The 22,702-nt window shown below is 42.3% G+C and overlaps 1 protein-coding gene across 1 annotated transcript in view; it reads right to left on the bottom strand.

Annotated features, from left to right (window-relative positions):
- The window catches only part of PRMT8 (protein arginine methyltransferase 8), a 194,194-nt gene that overhangs the window by 34,989 nt on the left and 136,503 nt on the right, over positions 1–22,702 (bottom strand). Inside the window, exons 5-6 of the mRNA XM_007937071.2 lie at positions 8,639–8,781; positions 7,748–7,835 (exon numbers count right to left, since the gene is read on the bottom strand). Coding sequence (XP_007935262.1) covers positions 7,748–7,835; positions 8,639–8,781 — 231 coding nt within the window. The remainder of the gene's footprint in view (positions 1–7,747; positions 7,836–8,638; positions 8,782–22,702) is intronic.

The raw sequence follows: 22,702 nt of genomic DNA, 5'->3' as shown, positions 1-22,702 counted from the left end.
GCACATAACAACAACAACAAATGTGCTCAGAGAGAAGGTGTGTAAGGAGAGAGGGTGGATGGTCAGTGAAAAGCTTTGCTCCTTTAACTCAGATTCATTTCCAAGACTCACAAAGACCTCCTTAGGGAGAAGAAAGCAAATAAATAATCACTTCCCAGAGGGGGAGTATTTGTGAAGTTCTGGCTAAAGGGTAAGATGACAGTCATAGTCCATTAAATAATCCCAAAGCTGTTGCCAAACTCCCAACAGAAAACTTACATTGAAGAAGGAAACTGCTCAGTTGACAATATGACTGGTTCCAGAAAAAATCCCTTTACAGAATCTGGAAATAGCCATCTACTCTCTCCCTAGATAAAACACACATTTTATTCCCAATATTTGCACCTATTATGTTCTATAATGTCACACTGGACACTGAATTAGCAAATGCTAAATCATTGCTCCTAGAGAAATTTCAAGGTTAGGTTCCTGTGAGCCTCTGGTCACAACATTTTTGTAAACTGATTAATACAAAACCTTCTTTTATGTGTGTTTCTATTTAGAGACACTTTATTTAATAGATATTGTTGCTTTGTTAACATTGAACTCATGACCGATAGCACTATAACTTATGCCTGAATAAAGCTTATCTAATGTATGCACAAAATTGCATACATTATAGAAACACACATACAAAAAGTATGGCACTAATTAGATTCCAAAAAGGATGTGCATTGACAGTCTGAGAGTTGAAAATAAAAGGGAGGGTGTCATCTTATTTGACCTCAGCTGGAAGCATGCTTGTGAGACAACTCACATTTTTCCCTCCTCTGTGCAAGTGGGTGAATAAACAAGAAAGCACCTTGCGTATTGATTTGGGGATTACAAATAAATTTTAATGAGTAGGAGAATTTACAAATACAGAATTCCTAAATGATGAAAATTGATGTATATACAAAACCCTGTTGTCTTTAGCCAAAGCCCTTTCTTAGGAGACCTGAAGATGCCTTATGTTAAGGTTCAGTTCATAAGCTGGGCAGATACTTGAGTAACCATGTGTGTAATTGTTAAGGGTTTGGAGTTCAAATCTGTATTTTGCCATTTATTTGCTATACAACCGTGGGCAAGAATTTAACCTCTCTAAGCCTCAGTAAGAGTCAGAATTAACTAGATGGCACTGGACTTGGTTTGGTTTTGGTTGTAAGCCTGTTTCTTCTTTGAAATGGAGACAATGATAATGATGGCTACTTCACAGAATGTTGCAAGGGTTAAGTGTGATATGTATATAAAGTATATAAGACAGCACCTTGCTCACAGAAAGTACTCCATAACCAGTTGCCTTCTAGTTGATTCCAACACATGGTGACCTCATGTGTGTCAGCATAGAACTGTGTTCCATAAGGTTTTCAATGGTAATTTTTTTTCTTATTTTTACTAAAATTCATGCTATGATTTTTTTTCCTCCAAAAGTTATGCTTTACTTTTTATTTTTTAAAAATTTTTTATTGTGATTTGGGTGCAAATTTACAAAGCGGATTTGTTTTACCCTCAACAGTTCATGCACAATCAGTTTCATGGCTCCAATTATACTCGCCATCCATAAAAAGCTCTCCTTCCCACTCCTCCCTGTGACTACCCCCTCCCTGACCCCTTCTTATCTATGTTTCCTCTCTGTTCAGCTTTCCCTCTATGTAAATGCTGCCCTTCTGATTTCTCAAGGCTGATTGATCTAAGGGGTGCATCTCCCTAGGGTAGGTGTGTGCATCTCACTGGGATAGGTGTTCTGTTTGTAAGTCTTTCTACTGTTGGGCTGAGAACTAATCCATGGAAGTGAGTGCATTTGCAGGCTTGAAGGATAACCCAGGGCCATAGTCTCAGGGGTTCCACCAGTCTCTATCTGACCAGTAATCCTGGTCAATTTTGCATTCTTTAATTTATTCCACATTTTTCCTCCCACTCTATTGAGGACGTCCAATTTTGATCCCTTTCCAAGTGGTTGGGACAGGTAGCTGGGCACCATCTAGTTCTTCTGGTCTCAGGGTCATGAAGGCTGAGGTCTTCATGGTTCATCATATCTTTGGAATAATTGTTTCCAAATGACTTTGATTTACTTCACCCTTGTTTGCTTCAGATGAGATGAGACCAATAGCTGCATCTTAAATGACTGTTTGAAAGATTTTAAGACCCCAGTCACCACTCACCAAAGAAGCATGTAGAACAAGATTTTTATGTACTATGTTGGGCCAATTGAGCATGATGTCCCCCAAGACTTGTCCCCCAAGACTATAGTCCCAAGCCCACAGGCCAGTGATTCTCTCTCTCAAGGTGTTTGGTTGTCTCTGAGAAGTTAGTGCAACCCTGTCCTCTGTTACTTCTGTATTGAATATGGATAATTTTGTAGCACAAGTACGTATGTAAGATTATCTGCAGCCAAATCTATTGTTGGTCTTGGGCATATTCCTGTTCACCTACTCCTTCTTACCTGATCTTCTCATCTGTCTATGCATTACCCATAGCCTAGTGTTTGCTGCCACTGGTAATGTAGTATTATGCATGCAATAGTATTTGCCTCTGTTGTCTATATTTTCTGCACTTTTGTGTGTCATCCCTTTCCCCACTGTCATTGTGCTGGTCACACACTCTTGCAATACTGTACCCCCTCTCACCCAAATCAACATATGACTCCCAACTAGTCAGAAATTTTCCCAACCCTTCCCTCCCAATGAAGTGAATTTCCTTCCCTGAGTAAACCTTTCCTTGACTTTTTACAATAATGGACCCATACAATATTTGTCCTTCTATGATTGACTTATTTCACTCAGCATAATATCCTCCAAATTCATCCACATTGTGAGGTAATTCATGGATTCTTCTTCATTCTTTAATGTTGCATAGTATTCCATTGTGTGAATGCACCATAATTTGGTTATCCATTCATCTGTTAGGCGCTCTGATAGCATAGTGCCTAAGGCATCTGACTGCTAACCAGAAGGTTGGTGGTTCAAACCCACCAGCCACTCCACAGAAGCAAGACTGGGCAATCTACTTCCATAAAGATTTACCACCTCAGAAATCCAATGGGGGTCTCTATGAGTTGGAATTGACTTCATGTCAGTGGGTTTGGTTTTTGTTTTGGTATTCATCTGTTGATGGTTGCTTAGGTTGCTTCCATCTCTTTGCTGTAATGGATTGTGCTGTAATGAACATGGGTGTGCATATGTCTATTCATGTCCTGGATCTCATCTCTTTAGGATATATTCCTAGTAATGGAATGCTTGATCAAATGGTATTTCTATTTTCAATTGTTTAAGGAAATGTCAATGGTGACATTTTTGAAAGTAGATTCTGAGGCACCTCTACATGGACTCAAACCTCCAACCTGTCAGTTAGCAGCTGAGTGCATTAACCATTTGAACCACCCAGAGACTCCATACATAGTAGTCATTACCATTATGTGGTTCAAGGTGTGGCTTTGCCACCATCTAAACTGTGTGGCTGTGCTCAGGGGAATCCCCTACTCTTGTACTTGTCTTTAAAATGAGGAGTTTGGTTCAGTGGATTTATGTTTCAGAATCACCTGGGATGTTTTTAAAAAGACAGATCCTTGGACTCAACCCAGATGTATTTAATCAGATTCTCCAGACTTGGGACACAGGACACTGGATTTTTACAAACTATCCAATCAATTCCAACCAGAGTTTGAGAGCTCTTGAGCTAGATAATCTATACAGTCCCTCCCAGGCTTCAAGTGGTGAACTTGTCTCACAGCCTTAGTGAAACCTCCAAGCACCCTGACCATAGGCACTCTCCTTCTGTGTCCTCAGCACCTATATATAACACAGCACCTGCCATGACACAGGCCCTCAGTAATTGAAATTCTTTCCTAATACTTACTGCCCACACCACTTTGCCATGTCTGGTGTAATTAGTTGCCTTTCAGGGGTTAATCCATGTCTCAGCTCTCCAGCTAGATTGCTCCTCATTTAGTTATTCAGAGGACAGATCATCTATAGCATTAGATTCCCTCTCCCTTTTTTTTCTGCTAACCTTTCATTTCCCACTAGCACCTTTAGCAGAAATGGAGCAGGGATGGAGATGGATACAAATCAACCACACTACCTTCTTGTTACAATTCTATATCATGTATAGAGTGAATTCAGGGTGCAGAGATGGTTGAAACCATTAGCCACCAGGAAATAGTATCCTTAATTATCTGAGGATATAAAAAATAACAATAGAGGGATCTATGAATCTTTGGTTTAAAACAACCCCTCTGGGAAGGACTGCACTGTGGTGTGCTGAATGTAACTAAAGCTGCAGAAAAGCCAGATCTGTTGACTAGCTGGACTCAGACCTCACACAGATAGCCTGGATGAGAAGATGGAGAAAAGACAGGGGCAGCAATGAGCTCTTCCAGAGTGTAACTGGGAGCCTCACTGACTGCTCATGAGGCTTGTTTGCAGCCTCCTTGTCAGCCAGGAAGGCCTGGAGCCCATCCTTCTGCCTCTCAGGATGGTGAAGAGGGGGTTCCATTCACATACTGGGTAAGAAATTTCCAAGTTTCCCTCCAATTTTGAGATTCTATGAATCTCCGCCATAGTAGAAATTTTTGTAAATGGTCACCACTCTCTCAGGGTGAAACACTACAGTATGCACATTCCTCCACGGGTCTACTTATATTTCTTCCATCATTTGTTCATCCATTCAACAAAATATGTATTGTGAGCCTTGTATATGCCAGCCATGGGAGCTCTGATGGTGTAGTGCCTAAATCATTTGACTGCTAACCAGAAGGCTGGTGGTTCAAAGCCACCAGCCACTCCTTGGAAGGAAGATTGGGCAATCTACTTCCATAGTGATACTGCCTTGGAACCCCAAGGAGGGGTCGCTATGAGTTGGATCTGACTCCATGGCAGTGAGTTTGTTTTTTTTGTTATATGCCAGCAGTTTCTTGCCATTTTTATGTGCCCTTTCCTAGTTGGTGAGAAAATTGAGCACAATTTCTATATTTTATTCATTCTTGTGGTCTCAGTGTTGCACATCTGGGAGGAAGGAAAGAGGGGAGGGGAAGGCAGGAGGAGAGGGGAGGAAAGGAAAGGGCTACCTCATCATTTACTTTCTGAAGGGAGCTGAGCTTTTCTCACTCTCCTGCCCTACTTAATGGTTTTTCCTTCTTAGCCAGCTCTTGAGCCCACTGAAATTTGCTTACAATTGTTCTCTTAGTAACCAGCAACCTTTACACTTTACTTTTGACTTTGAATTCAGAGTAACCAAAATTTCTATTTATTTGAAACAGTTTTTACATGAGCTGGCATCTTTTACTAAAAACAAAAACAAATCACTCAAAAAGCATTTAAATAGAACAGCCTTCCAAATAAATGGTGATTTTTGTTTTGTTTTGTTTTGTTTTTGACAGACTCCAGAGTAAGTACTCTACAAGGAAAAAATGGGGCTGACTTTTATATATTTTTTTCTTCTCCAGAAGCAATGAAAATAGCAGCTGGAAGTAAGAGAACAAATCACAAGCTCTCCAATTCTAGCTGGCCCTTCAGCTCCTCTTAGGACCCTCCCTATTCCTCCTCAGTGGAACAGTGTTGTTGGGTGCCATCAAGTTGATTGCAACTCATAGCAACCCATGTGACAGAGTAGAACTGCCCACAGCGTTTCCTAGGCTGTAATCTTTACAGGAGCAGATCACCAGGTCTTTCTCCAGTGGAGCCACTGGGTGGCTTCAAACTCCCAATCTTTTGGCAAGCAGGCAAGCGCTTAGCCACTGTGCCACCAGGAGTCTTTTATTACAATGTCCATACTCCCAGAAACAATGCAGTGGAAGGTAGAAAGGTTAACATCTGCTCATTTTGGAAACCTAGTGGAAGCTTCTTAAAGAACTGTGCCCAGAGTCAAAGCTCAATAAATATTTAAGTGAATATGAGAACGAAGAATGTACCTGAAAGTTCTCCTCAAAACACTATTCAATACCGTCATCCGGCAAGAACTCCAAAAGTGGCATTATAATGCAGTTCCAGGGCAGAGTATGTCCTATTTATACATGCATTTGATCAATGTTTACTGCTCAGTTAGTTTCTACAATCTTCAGTGAGAGCACATCTGTCCTAGATTCTCAGCTGCTGGAAGCCAACAATTTTGGCAGTAAGACTCACTTGACAGAGCCATGAGCAGAAAGGGGTTTAGTGACACTTTCAGAGATTAGATCCAACCTGGTCCCTCATAGCACCAATAATTGTGTTATGTCCTTTAATCTACACTATCTCATTCAATCCTCAGGACAACTCTATGAGATTGGTCTATTATCTCTAACTGAGGCTCAAAGATGTTAAGTAATTTGCTGGAGGTTATTCATTTGAAAAATGGCAGAGCCAGGATTTGAACCCCAGGCTGGCAGACTTCAACACGAGATCATTTAATCTAGACAAAACTTCTTCTAAATGCTCTCATTTGAAGTTTTGCCTCCTTCCCCCTAGAAGGCAAATGTTAGAAATCACATTAGATTGGCTGGAGACAGACAATGACCAGAGAGGGTTTCCAGGACAGAGAATTGCAAACAACTGTCCCACTTCTGTCTTCCCATGGAGCCAACTCTGAGCTTCATGCTCTAATTTTCTATTTTCAGAAGGGTGTGAACACACACATACATATACATGTTCCATAGCACAGTCCAGTTGAGATATCCTCAGTGGTACTAACAATGATTAAACGGAAATTGTTTGAATCGACTGAACAATTTGTTGGACTATAGAGTCTTAGACTCTTGAGGCAGGACACATTTATTATTTTCCTCAATCTGTAAGCCCCTCCACAACAATCTAGTCAAGTAAGGCTTGGCCACAAGATTTGCTGAGTTTGGTGGGACTCAGAAAACTCTTTGTTTGGAGTTTCTACCTCATATGTTTTGTTTTGATAGTCTGCATGCTTGCTTGTTTGAGGAAATTCTTTGCCTCTTTGTTGTGTTTAGGTGTGGTCGAGAACACATGACCATGTGTAACCCCATGAACATGCATTTGATATAATCTCATCAAGGGCCAGGCTTGTGGCACTGAGAAATATTACCCTTCAAATAAAATCAAAGCAAATAGCCATTCTCAGACAAGATAAAGCATTGGAGTTTTTTTCAGCTTTGTTTTTTTTTCCTAACAGAGTCATACATTTTAGGCTGAGAAGGCCTAAATCTAGACCATGAATATAGATTTGGATGTAAGTCCCCTGCCACATACGCACATCTCATTTGTTTGTCCAAAGCAAAGTCCCCACCACCGTTGACATTCCCCAAAAGAACATCAGGGAAGATTACATATTTTAACTAATGTGAAAGAGAATCAATATTAGATAAGTTTGAATGGTGTGAAAGCAGGGCTCAGAATGGTTAGCTTGTCTAGAGACTTGCCATTTCTATCTCCTGTGGTGGACTTATGGGATAGTTGGTCAAGCATCAGCCATCCTGGCTTGCTGTTTTCTGCAAAAACCCAGCTTCTGCTGTTTCGATTCATCTTTCACTCCTATTGCATTCATTCTCTCAGCCAATGACACTGATCTTATACCAGCCATATTGTTTATTTTCTCTCTGTGGACCTTCCATCCTTGAGACTGAAGGGAAACATTTAGAGAGAAGAAACAGGAAAGGGTCACAGATGAACTCCTCTGTGAGCGTAGCAGCTATGTCATGACACTGACAGGTCACCCCAGGCCCACAGAAGTGTCCCCCACATCTAATGTGCAATAAAATCCAACAGAGGATCAAAAGGTGACTTACAGTGGATTTTGAAGTCCTTGTACTGTCTGTCTTCAATTGCTACCACGTACAAAGCTGCCCGGTCTGGAAACATAAGCCCTCCAGGTTTCTGTTGATGAATTGTGGGGAAATGGGTCTCGTAATCTATTCACCTGACAAAGACATCACATTTTGAACTGCACATAGAGTCACCAGACGAGCACCCCCTTGACAGCATTTCTCATTCAGCAGACTTGTCACCTTGGCCAGGGTTAGCATGGCAACACTCAATTTCTATTTTGGAGCAAGGAGAATTTGAGGGACCTACCTAGGTGGACTTAATAGAACCAATAATATGGTTCTATGATATGGATCTTTTCATCTGGAGAAGCCAAGGTCAAAAATACACTCAGCTTCCTGGAAGCCATGTAAGTCCTAAGCACTTGTTGACCAAAATAGACTTTTGTCTTGACAAGAGAGAATGGGCGTCAAAGACAGAAAAAAAAAAAAAAAAAAAAAAAAAGTCAAGGTTAGACCTATAGAAAAACATTCTGAAGGTTAAAAATGTTAGACATTCTATGCTCTAGAACAGATCTCCTTTAAAAAGGTGGAGTGTTGGAAGAGGTGACTTTCTAACCCAAGCTTTTCTGAAGTACTAATATTCTTCCTGGAGTTCTGGTAGCGTAGTGGCTAAGGCACTTGACTGCTAACCAGAGGCTGGCAGTTCAAACCACCAGCCACTCCTCGGAAGGAAGATGGGGCAATCTACTTCCGTAGTGATACTGCCTCAGGAACCCAAGGAGCGGTCACTATGAGTTGGGTCCGACTCAAAGGCACATAACAACAACAACAATATTCTTCCTAGGTTATAGGCTATGGGTCAAGCAGCAAGATAGCCAGCAGACCAACAAGGGCAGCATGCAGGACACTTACCAGCCACTTGTCTCTGGCGAAGATCACTGTGTTGAGCATTGACTCATAGAATAGACAGTAGCCCATCCACTCACTGATGATGATGTCCACTTTCTCCACAGGCAGCTCCACCTCCTCCACTTTACCCTTAAATATGGTGATGACTGGAAAATAAGAACCCCAAGCCACACTTTGCAGGGACCCCAGCCAGGAACCATGAGCACCCCATGTCAGGGTTTAGCCTTGCTCTGAGTCTACTTACAGAGTTGTGACATACCTCACCATTCACCAAACTAGTTTATGCTAAAAGAATTGAAAACTACTTCCATGTTTTTGTCCTAAAAAGTATTGAGCCATTACCACGTGCCTGGCACTGTGCTGAGCATGCTACATGCACCATATTGTGGAATTCTCTTCACAATTCTAGAAGTAAGCACTTTTATTATTATTATTCTCATTTACAATTAAGGAAAATGAGGCCTAGTGAGGTTAAGCAGTGGTGGTGGAAATAGAGTACAGGTCTGAGATGACCCCAACACTCTTCTCATGACCCCATCCTATGTTAGGTGGCCTTAACGATACAAACCCAAGGAAGGCAGGGATTCCTTCCCAATTGCTCTTGCATTTATTCACAGAGAGGGATCATCACCCAGTGGGTGCTCAACTAATTTTTCTGAGGGAAGTAACTTGGTGTTGTGACAAGAGCATGGACTCTACAGTCAGAGAAACTAGGCTTGAGTGCTAGATCTTCTAAGTGTTTGCTGTATGACTTTACATACACTGGTTACTTGACCCAACTTAACTTCACTTGCCCAGATAACAATCAGAGGAAATAATATCTCCTTATAGGGTGATTGTATTGCTAAATAAAATAATACATGTGAAATGCCATGTGAAATTGGGACAGGGCAGAAGGTAGACATCAGCTAACATGTTTCTCCTTGTGGACCAGCTGATGGAGAGGCAGAGGGATAGGACCAAGGATATAACCCTATGCTATGTGATCTCGGCTCTTGAGTCATTACCATGAACTTCAAGTCTCACTGTGGCAGGAGAAACATTTTAGTGGTGTTTTTGATCATTTGTCATTGACATACACATAATTTTGGAGTCTCTTGATTTGCATTTGTTGCTGTAACAATACAGCGTAACTAACTTAGATACCACCGATAAATTGACAAGGTTAGGCTGGTTCTTTCTGAACATTTCCTCTGAAAGGTTACACATATTCAAGCTCTGACACTCTCATTCTGCAGCATCCTCTGAAAAATCACACAATGTCTGATCTTTACGGGAAAAACCAAATAAAAAGCTGTCTCCAGGAGTAAAAAGCAAAACAGCTGTATCTGCCCTAAATCTAAGTTTCATGAAAATTAATTTGGACTGGAGGCTCCTCTATGGGAAAGGGCACATAGTTCACTGGCTTTATTTAGTGCTTTCACAATGGATAATGCAGGTGATGGATTGTCCATTAGCTGCCTCTAATGATGATTTGCTCTCCAATATCTGGAATTTAATCAAGGCTTAATCAGGTACAGCTTCCCTATAAGAAGTCAGACACTATGTACACATGCATTGCCCTTGACCAGTCCAGAAAGAGACTCATGTTTGGGTGGCTCTCCTGGTTACTGCATATGAGCCCCTATTTCTAAAAAGTAAGAGCAGGAAGGGTTGATTTTCTCCAAAAGGTTTGGTGTATGTGGGTGTATATCTATATGTGAATATTGAAGCTCTGGTTGTTCTCTGAGACTCTGAGACACAAGGGCAGGAGCTCAACCAAGAGCAGAATCCAGGGTACACCAAGAGAATTCACGAAGGAACAAAGTAAAGGATGGCTGAAAATGCATATATAGTGCTCAATGCATTTCTTGTTCTGAGAACTGATGAATGCATGATCATTTTTAAAGTGTTTTAATGGCTGTAGTGAACCATGCAAACCTCAGCCTACAAGACCATGAGACCAGAAGAACTAGATGGTGCCTGGCTATCACTGTCAACCACTCAGAAAGGGATCAGTGCAGGAGGTCCTGGATAGAATGGGAGAAAAATGTGAAACAAAATCCAAAATCATAAAGAAAAAAGAAGACCAGGCTTACTGGTATGATAGGCACTGGTGAGCGCCTGGAGACTGTGGCCTTTCAGGCCTGGAATTGAACTCACTCCCATGGCTCCCAGCCAAACAATATAAAGCCATATAAGGTGAACATTTATTTACACCAGGTAGGCACACTCCTTAGAACAACCAATTATGGGAGATCAGAAGAGCAGTATTTGCACAGGGAGATAGTTCAGAGGGCAGGAAAGCATAGGAAAGAAGAACACAGGAAAAAGTAACCACAGAGAGGAAGTGGGAAGAGAGCTGTTACATTATGGGATTGCAGTCAATATCATGAAACAAAATGTGTATGAACTGCTGTATGGAAAATGAATTTGCTCTGTAAATTTTCAACCAAATCATAATTTTTTAAAAAAATGTGTTTTAATAGCTTTTCCTTTTTCTTTTCTCTTTGTACATTCCCTAAGTTCTGCCTGTGTCTGTGGAGCTACAGGTTGGTTCTTCCTCCTGGATTAGAACATGCCCTCCATGCTGCCCAGGAAGAGTCTTCCTGCCTCTAGCCTGTGTGCCTAGAACAAGGTTCCACCTGAAGTGATTCAATGAACAGGACTCTATTAGGAGCTGGAGAAAACAGAAATGGACAAGAATTTACAGTCTGGTCTGACAGGCATGTGTGAAATATTCCTTGGGTGCCACCCAGGGTGAGTGTATGTTGCGATGTTGCCCCTGTTCTCTATGTGAGTCCTTTTTTCTATTAGCTGCTATCTCCTGATCAATATAAATACAACATTCAATGGGTCACAGAACATCAATAATTACAATTTCTCCTTGCAAAAAAGACAGAAGGAATCAATTAACCTTATGGCATGTTCAGCAGTCTGGACGTATGTTGTCTTAACACTGCCCTTCTGCATCTATTCAAGTGCAAACATTTCTCAGAAGCAGACCTGGCTCGATAAGTAAATGGTCCCTTTGTGAAAGGAAAAAGACCCATCTCCCTTCAGTCCAGTTGCGGACTGGATTTTTGACCCTGTTTACCGGGGGGGCCGACTCGACGGCATATAACAACAACAACAACCCACTGTACAGTGCCTTTTTGCAGTGCCCAATCTACACAACCTTACACTGGGATCCTGGAGTCAGACAAGCTATGTTCTCGTTCTGGCTGATAACTAACCTTGATCAAGCAGCTTCTCTTCTTTGGGGATTGGATCTGAAAATCCTTAAGACACTTTGCAGTACCAAAATGCTTTGATTCTTCAAATATATATGGAGTAATCACTACACATAAGGCAAGGTTTACTGGTGGGGACAGCTGACATCAATAATAAAAAAAAATATATATGCTTTGATGTCCAGGTGTGTGTCTAATTTGCACCAATTCCTGGAACCTGTTTTTGTCTTTGTTTTTAAGAGCTCACCTTATTTCTACAGACCCAAATATAATCATCCAGCTCTATCATCAGGGACATTCTTCTGTTGTCTACAGTCACCACCAGCAACCAATTAAACTTCCAGATTCAATTTCCCCATCTTCAAAATACTTTCTCTCTTGGTGGGGTTTATGCCAGTTCATTAGGGGCTATTGGTGAGTGTGTGGCATTGGATTGGCTCAGGGGCCTGTGTGAGCACATACAGATGCAATCTTCCCTTCTCCTCCATGTTGAGGCTTTTCAAGGGCATCTTAGTCACTGATCTCAAGGTCCAGAGCCAGGAGCAGATTACACAATAAACAAAGTACACATAGGCCTCCTTGTGCTTACTTACTAATTTGTGTTGAACAATTTCACATTTTTCACCACACAAAAGATGCTGTTCCCAGGTATGGCTGACATCTGTCTGCCTCCCAACCCCACAGCACCCTTCCTTCAGAATCAAAGTCTCTTTTCAAATTTACAATCCCTGACAGGAATGGGGTACCCAGTAAGTAACATAAACCCAAAAACCAAACTCACTGCCATAGAGTTGGTTCTGACTCATACCCTCCTTGGTTTTCCAAGGCGATATCTATACAGAAGTAGATTGCCCAGTCTTCCTTCCGAGGAGTGGCTGGTGGGTTTGAACCTCCAGCCTTCTGGTTAGCAGTCAAATCCCTTAGGCACTATGTCACTAGAGCTCCTAAGCAAGGTAAGCATGGGTATAATTGTGCTTTCTCACTAATCTGTAGTTATCTTACAGAATCAAAGTCTTTTTTGAATCAAAGCCTACTTTGATCATGTTGTCAGAAGGGACCATTCCCTGGAGAAGGATATCATGCTTGGTAAAGTGGAGGATCAGCAAAAAAGGGGGAGACCCTCAACAAGATGAATTGACACAGTGGCTCCAACGATGGGCTCAAGTAGCGCAAGGATTGTGAAGCTGGCCCACGACCAGGCAGTATTTAGTTCTGTTGTACATAGGGTCCCTATGAGTTGGAGCCAACTCGACAGCACCTAAAAGCAATAGCAAGCCCATGTTTATCTTGTTTATGTGGTAACCCAACCCCTCTGGAGCACTTACAGGCTACAGAGCCCCATCATCAAGCTGGACCCCACATCACTAAAATAGCATCAATCCAAGGTTGCATTGAGGTCACTGCTGGAGTTGTGTTTTTATTCCATAAGGATGATGGAAAGTTTGTTCACCTTGCTGTGACAGGACCCTGGCTCATAAATTTTAGAATGATTAATCACAACTAAATGCACAACAGGGAGCAATGTACTCTAAATTGGGAGATTTCCCCCTGTGGCTTCAAGGTTGCAAATCAGACATCTAGTTGTTGTTTCTTTTTTCTTTCTTTCTTTTGCAGAGGGATTGTTTTTCTCTAGGATTATTTTAATGCTTTTGGATTTATTTATTCATTTATGTTGCCTTGGGTGGTTATGACCACAAATCTAGTCATTTTGATTAGGGGTCATTTGTTTGATTTTTTTTTTTTTTTTTTTTAACAAATCAGACTAACTTGAGCTCATTTGGGTCTCCAATGCTTTCATCAGTGTCAACTGACTGCAGAGGGTCTAGAGTTGGTGAGCACCTCTTTTTTGACTCCCTTTATTTCTGAGAACAGTTCCTTTCCCACAGAAATGTGGGTGGGGACAGGGAGCACATGATGAGCCAGTGGAGACTGCCCCAGTGCCACCTCTGCACAGCAAAGCAACTTGTTCCTTCCCTCTACCTCCTTAGCACTTCACTTATACACCTTTTTGAGGGACTCCCACCCCAGCTGCCCCACTGAAGCCCTCTCTCACCTCCAGCTTATGCACTCGTTCTCTTCATTGTCTATTTTAATTTCCTATTCCTAGGAATGAGAGCTCTGGTGGTATAGTGCCTAAGGCATTTGATTGCTAACCAGAAGGCTGGCAGTTCAAACCTACCAGCCACTCCTTAGAAGGAAGATTGGCAATCTACTTCTGTAGAGATACCACCTCAGAAACCCAAGGAGGGGTCACTGTGAGTTGGAAACAACTCAATGGCAGTGAGTATTTCTAGGAACAACTGATGCTTTGGAGTTGTGGTGTTGGTAAAGAATACTGAAAGTACCATGATGCCAGAAGAATGAATAAATCTTTCGTGAAAGAAGTGCAGCCAACATGCTGGGAAACGAGAATTGCCAGACTTCGTCTCACCTACTTTGGTCATCGTCAGAAGGGACCATTCTCTGGAGAAGGATATCATGTTTGCTCTGGTAGCATAGTGCCTAAGGCACTTGACTGCTAACCAGAAAGCTGGCAGTTCAAACCCACCAGCCACTCCTCGGAAGGAAGATGGGGCAATCTACTTCTGCAGTGATACTGCCTCATAAACCCAAGGAGGGCTCACTATGAGTCGGGTCCAACTAGACGGCACATTATAATACCAATAACAACAAAATGGAGGGTCAGCAAAAGGGGCAAAGACTTCAATTAGGTGGATTGACACTGTGGCTGTAATGATGAATTCAGGTATAGCAAGGATTGTGAGGAAGGCAGAGGACTGGGCAGTGTTTCATCTATTGTACATAGGGTCTCTATGAGTCAGAGCTGACTCAAAGGCACCCAACAACAAAAACAACGTTCCTGGTATCTATGAGAGCACTTGGCTCCTCACAAACATTCAAAATTTTTTTACTGAATGTATGGGTGAATGAATAAACAATTGTATAAAAAAAGGGTTTTGGGTTAAGAGACAAAAGATATTCAGGCTAATCCTAATAATGATAATAAAAACTGGTGGCACTTGAATCACAGTTTGCAAAGCTAGTTTACACAATGGCAACTTATACAGTTGATATTATTATTCCGTTTGCCCGATGAAGGAACTAAGGTTTAGAGAAGCAAATAAACCAAAAAAAAAAAAAAAAAAAAACCAAACTCACTGCCATCGAGCCAGATCTGACTCATAGCAACCCCTCCTTGGGTTTCTGAAGCAGTATCACTACGGAGGTAGGTTCCCAACCTTCCTTCTGAGGAGTAGCTGCTGATGGGTTTGAACCGCCAGCCTTCTGGTTAGCAATCAAATGCCTTAGGCACTATGCCACCAGAGCTCCCTAGAAGTCAAATGGTGAAGCCAAAATGCAGGCCTTGTTGTGTAACTTTGTGCAAGTCACTCGACCTCCCCAAGATTTCTTTCCTTCATCTGGAAAATGGATAGAACAATGTCTGACTTTCCTTGTGCCTGGGATTATTGTGGACTCCAAGCAAAGTAATGAATGTAGAAAAGTTCATTTCTACATTTCTGAAAATTCATTTTAGGAAGTAGCAACTAGTTGGGACAATGGGAGAAAAAAATCAGAGGGAGCAAAGGACTAACTCATCCTTGTCCTAAAAGCATATTGGGTTGGTTGGTAGGATGGAGAGAGGTAGACTCAGCATGAGAGCCAGGGTGGGGGCCAGAACTCTTTGACCTTCCTTAGCTTCCTGCCCTTGTATTCTCCAGGACCCAGACGCATGGATAAAACTCTCCTAAAAGGTCAGACTCAGACCCATTCTTGAGCCAGGTAATGGGAGAAAGAGCATCAGCATCTTAATCCTTAACATCTTGTGGGACTTGGAATCCATCCTGCAGCAAACAGACCCTAACTGTTGTGGTTGTTGTTAGGGGTCAGCAAGTCAGTTCCAACTCACAATGTATGTACAATAGAACAAAACACTGCCTGGTCTTGCATCATCCTCACAAGTGTTGCCATGCTTGCACCCATCATATCAGCCACTGTGTCAATCCACCTACTTGAGGGTCTTCCCCTTTTTTGTTGACCCTCTACTTTACCAAGCATGATACCTTTCTTCAGAGACTGGTTCCTTCTGACAAAATGGCCAAAGTATGAAAGATGAAGTCTGGCCATTCTTGCTTCTAAGGAGTATTCTGGCTGCACTTCCTTCAAGATCGATTTTTCATATAGAAAACCCAAGAGACTTAGCATAGTAGCAGGATACAAGATCAACACACAAAAGTTGATTGGATTCCTTTACAGTAGCAAAGAGAGATTTTTCATTCTTTTAGTAGTCATGGTACATTTGACATTCTTCATTAACACTACCGTTCAAATGCACCAATTCTACTGAAGTCTTCCTTATTCATTGTCCAGCATTCACATACATATGAGGCTATTGAACTTACCATGGCTTGCGTCAGGTGCACCTTAGCCTTCAAAGTGACATTTTTGCTCTTAAACACTTTAAAGAGGTCTTTTGCAGCAGATTTGCCCAATGCAATACATCTTTTGATTTCTTGACTGCTGCTTCCATGGATGTTGATTGTGGATCCAAGTAAAATGAATCCTCCACAACTTCAATCTTTTCTCCATTTATCATGATACCTTTTATTGGTCCAGTTGTGAGGATATTTGTTTTCTTTATATTGAGGAGTAATCTATACTGAAGGTTATAGTCTTCGATCTTCATCAATAAGGGCTTCAAGTCTTTTTCACTTTCAGCAAGCAAGGTTGTCATCTGCATATCACAAGTTGTTAATGAGTCCTATTGTTGCATTCTTCTTTGTATACTCCAGTTTTCAGATTATTTGCTCAGCATACAGATTAAATAAATGTGGTAAAAGAATACAACCTTGATGCACACCCTTCCTGATTTTAAACTACACGATATCCCCTTGTTCTATTCAAATGGCTGTCCCTTGGTCTATGTACAGGTTCCTTGTGAGCACAATTAAGTGTTCTGGAATTCTCATTCTTCAAAATGTTATCCATAATTTTTGTTATGGTCCTCACAATTGAATGCCTTTGCATAATCAGAAAAACACAGGTAAGCATCCTTCTGATGTTCTCTGCTTTCAGCCAATATCCATCTGACATCGGCAATGATATTACAGGCTCTCTTCTGAATCTGGCTTGAATTTCTGGCAGTTCCCCATCAATGTACTGCTGCAACTATTTTTTGAATTATCTTTGATAAAATTTTACTTGCATTTGATAGTAACGGTATTGTTTATTAATACTCTAACTGGAGTAGCATAAATGAGCCATGAGTGTTATGTGGCCTTAAGATGGTAGATACCTCAATAAGGTACCTCTTCCTTTCCCAAATTCCTTATTGACCCAAGAACACCTGACTTGAGCTTCTGGCTAGTCCCCAGTGCATAACCTTCCTGAGTTCATGTGCTAGTCTCCTCTGGGTTCTTTCAGAGCTGAGGGCCCTGTTTGCTTAGCTGGAGCTCTGAAGTCCTGCCTAAATCTAGTCAGGGTCCTTCCCTGGCCAGAAACTCTGCTTTGCATCTTTCTTTCTCTAGACACTGGCTAGAATAACACCCAGTTAATCAAAAACATACCAGGACTGTTCCCAACCCCAGGTTATCACCCACCACTTAGAAACCCCTGCATGGCCCAGCCTGGGCAAACACCAACATAGTGGCCACAGCAGATGCTTGTGGGATTTTTGCCAAGGGAACTAAGCATTATTAAGAAGGGAGTCAGAATAGACTAGATGGAAGTGAGGTGTTTTTTTTGTACCAAGTAGAGTGGTTGAAAGCAGAGAGAATATGGAAGGTGGCAAAGTTTTTGCTAAGCCCAAGTATTCAGAAAATCAACCCAGGTTGCACTTTCACTCATGAACTATACCAGTTTACAGAAAGACTGACTGAAGTCTCTCCCACCTCAGGGAATTTGCACAGGCAGTTCCTTCTGTGGCAACATTCTTCCCTTGCTCTTGTCATAAAACAATTGCCACTGAGTCAATTCTAGCTCAATGCAACCCAACATGCATGAGATAGAACTGTGCCCCATAGAGTCTTCAATGGCTAATTTTTCAGAAGTAGAACACCAAGCCTTTCTTCCATAGTGCCTCTGGGTGGACTCAAACCTCTAACCTTTGAGTTAACAGCCAAGCACTTAACCATTTGCACCACCAGGGATTCTGCTCTTACATGACCAACATCTTTTCATCTTTCAGGTCTCTGCTTTAATGTCCTCTCCTAAGAAAAGCATTTTCTGACTACAGTGCAGTGCTATCAAATGTTTAACAATTGGCTCTTCAGGAAGAGAAAGGAGGCTCTGAGTTGTAGCATTTGCTGATGTTTGTGGTGTAAATACTTCCACAACTGCCAGTGGTAATTGTAATCTGGGAAGATAAGTGCAGAATTGGTCAGGCCTGCCCCAGGGCATCCCTGCAAGCAGCCTATTGAACAGCTGTTCTTTGGTGGTGGTGGTGCCCTCAAGTCAATTCAGACTCTTAGCATCACCATGTGACAGAATAGATCTGCTACAGAGGGTTTTCTTGGCTTTAATCTTTAGGGAATCAAATTTCCAGGTCTTTCTCCCATAGAGCTGGGGGTGAGGGGGTGGGTTCAAACCACAAACATTTCAGGGAACAGAAAAGTGCTTAACTGTTGTGCCACCAAGGAGCCTTCTATTAAAGCAGATCCTCCAGTTGTCTCAGTTATTCCATGATTCTTATTAAGCACTTTTGTAATTTATATTTATATTAGGATTTTGTTTGTTCACTTGCTTTTTTGTTTGTTTTCTGCTGGAGACCGTAAGCTAAATGAGAGGAACAATGTTGTCAGTCCTATTCACCACTGACTCCACAGCACCTGGCCCAGGTCTGGTATATGGTACAATAAAGCCTGAAGGAATGAATACATGAAACTCATTTCTAAGATTATTAATGAATTGCTTCATGAGCAGTTAGATAAAGAAGTTGTAGTTGACAGAGCCACTAGTACAGGTTCATTAAAAATAATTATATCTAATTAATCTCCTTTCTTCTTTCAACAAGGTTATTAATCAAGTTAATAAATGAAATAATAATGACAATAGCTAACATTTATTGAATGCTTACTGCCCACCAGGTACCGTTGTGTCTTACACAGCGGTGTGTTGATAGATACTTAACAAGTGGCTCTCCAGGGGGAAAGAAAAACCCTGACTTGTAACATTTACTGATTTCAGTGGTATAAATACCTTCATCATGGTCAATTTCAAGCTATCAACGTGACTGCAACCATTCCAGAAATTTGCTGAAGATTTAACAACTGGCTCTCAGGAGCCAGTAGGAGCCTGCTTGGAGCACGCTAAGGTTTTGCACAGTTACTATTTAATCCTCACAATAACCCTATGTGATATGTACCACTCTTCTTCCCATTTCAAAGGTGAGAAATCTGAGGAACACAAATATAAGTTATCCAGGATCACAACCTAAATCTAGAAGAGCTGGGTGGGATACAGGAGTCTGGCTCCAAAGCCCAGAATCTCAATCACCATGGCTGCAATTTATCCTGTGAGAATTTTGACAAGGAATTTGACGAAGGCCCTCCCTCCATGACACAGTAATGAAAAAGATGAATTACTGTATGGATTTATAACTGACTACATGACTACTCGAAAGAACCGACTAATGAGCTGAATGTATGCCAGCCTACAGCAGCTCTCACACTGAGTACAGGAAAAAGAAAGGAAAAAAAATCCTGTTGCTCTTGAGTTGATTCCGACTCATAGAGACCCATAGAGTTTTCTTGGCTGTAATTTTTATAGAAGCAGTTTGCCAGTCCTTTCTTCCACAGAGCCACTGAGTGAGTTCAAACTGCCAATCTTTATGTTAGTAGCCGATTGCAAACCGCTTGTACCACCTTGCTACAGAGCACCTCCAAACGTGTGTAGACAGCATAAAGCAGAGCAAAAACCTCAATAGAGTTATGTTCTAAGGAGCCTTAGTCTTTTGTAATAACGAATCGAATCTAACAACATAAAATTTATGATAAATAGAAAGTATGACTTTCCATTTAGATTGGAAATGTCCATTGACCCGATGTAGGTTAAGAGACACAGACTGACAGTAACGTGTGGATGGGCAGAAGACTGTGGCTGACTGCTAGCTTGGTAACAGTGTGATATGGCTTCTCCCACAAATGTTCATAGAAGCTGGAGTTGCATTGTTAGAACTACAGCATCCAATTCCTCCAGTCAACCAGCTATATTTGTTTCTTAGCATGACTCTGAGAGTAGGAGAGATGCTGAAGCATGGTCAGAGGAGACAGTGGTTCATAGCAAAACCCTCTGAGCAAGGGATGAAGGACCTGGAGATGTGTAGTATGGAGATCTGGCAAAGGGTTATCACATGAAGAAGGAGTCTTCTCACTCTGTATGCCCCAAAGGAAAGAAACAGAACCTTGGTAAAGTTGCAGGAATGAAGCATTGCTAGATCAGTGGTAGAATTCTCACCTTCCAAGCAAGAGATGGGGTTTGAGTTCTAGTCATTGTACCTCAAGGGCCATCACCCATTTGTCTTTTGAGACCTGAGTGTTGCTGTGATGTTGAGCAGATTTCAGCAGAGCTTCCAGACTAAGGTGGACTGGGAGAAAGTCCTGGTGATCTACTTCTGAAAATCAGGCTCTAGGGAGCTCTGGTGGCATAGTGCCTAAGGCATTTGACTGCTAACCAGAAATTCTGTGGATCACAACAGTTTCATCCATGACCAGTCATGAGGATGGCACAGGACCAGGCAGTGATTTATTCCATTGTGCACAGGATCCCATGAATTGGGGGCCAACTTGATGATAGCTAATAATATCAACAACATTGGAGGGAGGCTGACATCAGTTCTGTGTCAGGAAGTGCTTTCTAACAATCACAACCCCCTGGATGCTGGTAGTGAATGCCCTAATAGGAGACTTATTCCAGGATTGGATGCCTGCATGTTGTTGTTGTTGTTATGTGCCGTCAAGTCGGACCCAACCCATAGCAACCCCTCCTTGGGTTTCTGAGGGGATATCACTACGAAATTAGATTGCCCAACCTTCCTTCCGAGGAGTGTCTTGTGGGTTTGAACCACCAGCCTTCTGGTTAGCAGTCAAATGCCTTAGGCATGAAGGAATATTGTAAGAGCAAAGAATTACAGCGTCATCTACATAAAACTTGGAACATGTAGCCAAGGATTATCAAACTATAGACCATTAAAAGCAAATGGGTCTACACTTACCACCTGCTGTTGTTATGTGCCGTCGAGTCAAACCTGACTCATAGCGACCCCTCCTTGGGCTTCCGAGGCAGTATCACTACGGAAGTAGGATTGCCCAACCTTCCTTCCGAGGAGTGGCTGGTGGGTTTGAACCGCCAGCCATCTGGTTAGCAGGCAAGTGTCTTAGCCACTATGCTACCAGAGCTCAGCTGAGCACCTACTAAATGTGAGGTCTTGTATTAGGCACCTCTTGGGAGCTCTGGTAGCATAGTGCCTAAGGTGCTTGACTGCTAACCAGAAGGCTGGCGGTTCAAACCCACCAGCCACTCCTCAAAAGGAAGGTTGGGCAATCCTGCTTCCGTAGTGACACTGCCTCGGAAACCCAAGGAGGGGTCGCTATGAGTCGGGGCTGACTCGACGGCAAATAACAACAACAACAACAACAAAGGAGCTCTGGTGACACAGTGGTTAAAGCATTCAGCTGCTAACCAAAAGGTCAGCAGTTTGAACCCACCAGTTGCTCCACAGGAGAGAGATGCGGCAGTCTGCTTCCACAAAGATTTACAACCTTGGAAACCTGATAGGGGTCACTATGAGTCAGAATTGATTCAATGGCAGGGATTTTTTTTTTTTTTGAGTTGTCTGAGAACTAAATGGGTTCTAATTTATTGTTTCTAGAGCTATAAAAATTGTATGAATCCTTGAACTCCTATGTCAACTTTCACAAATGAATCTACCTTTTAAGCATGTTGGCAGCCTACTAGCAAGGAGGGAGAGGAAATAATAGTTATCAGTGCTGGAGTCAAAGAGGAATCGCTGAGGCACGTGTGTGGTCCATGCGTGTGTAAGGATCCATATGAAGGCTGCATGTCTCTCGCAGGTGATTTCATGTAGGTGTGTGTCTACATGTGAATCAGTCTATTCCAAGGAGCCATATGGAGGTGGAGAGGGAGAGAGAGTGATTGATTCTGAGTAGCAGGTATTTTATGTCCTGTGTTGTTATTTATGTCTCTACACCTACGCCCCCAAGACCCACACAATCGGCTGTTGCAGTATTTCAAAAGCATTTCCATGGAAGTGTTTGTGCAGTCAAGCTGTCCTCTTTCTAGTACACATGCCAAGGCAGAGCTGGAGTGGCAGGTAGGGGCCTGGGTAGCCTTACTGGCTCCACCCACCTGTTGCTACCCCTGGGGAGGAAGAAATGAAGGTAACTTTGCCTTGTAAAGGCCCCTGAGCCTGGAGTCTCCTCCTCTTTGGTATTGTGTGTTTGTTTGAGGGGTAGAGGCTCATACTAGGCATGAGGGAGGCAATTCTTTTGGAGACAATGGTTTGTCCCTCTTGGCCTCTGCCTCAGGAATGCAGAATCAAGTCTGAACAATCAAAATCCAGAGCATGGAATAATTCAGTCTAAAGCCATTGAGTTGGGCTGACCAAAATAGAAGCCCATGGTGCAGGTGGGGGTGGGGGAGGGGCTGCATGGCCCAGAGTGGAACGTTGAAGCTTGAGCAGGGTGAAGAAAGGACCCACATGGAAAACCCAGCCCAGCACCTCAGTGCCCAGGGAAAGGGTGGTGAGGAGGGCCTCCCTGTGGAAAGGAAGCCTGGTGTGGCCAATGAAATCTGAGGGGCTGGCAGAGCCCTACACAGAAAGGCAGCCTGGCTCAGCAAA

Source organism: Orycteropus afer, unplaced genomic scaffold (genome assembly GCF_000298275.1).
Source record: "Orycteropus afer afer isolate SDZICR_OR568_19922 unplaced genomic scaffold, OryAfe1.0 scaffold00040, whole genome shotgun sequence".
In the NCBI taxonomy this organism is placed as follows: Eukaryota; Metazoa; Chordata; class Mammalia; order Tubulidentata; family Orycteropodidae; genus Orycteropus; species Orycteropus afer.
The sequence above is the reverse complement of the archived record's forward strand: the minus strand, read 5'-3'. Positions and strand labels throughout refer to the sequence as shown.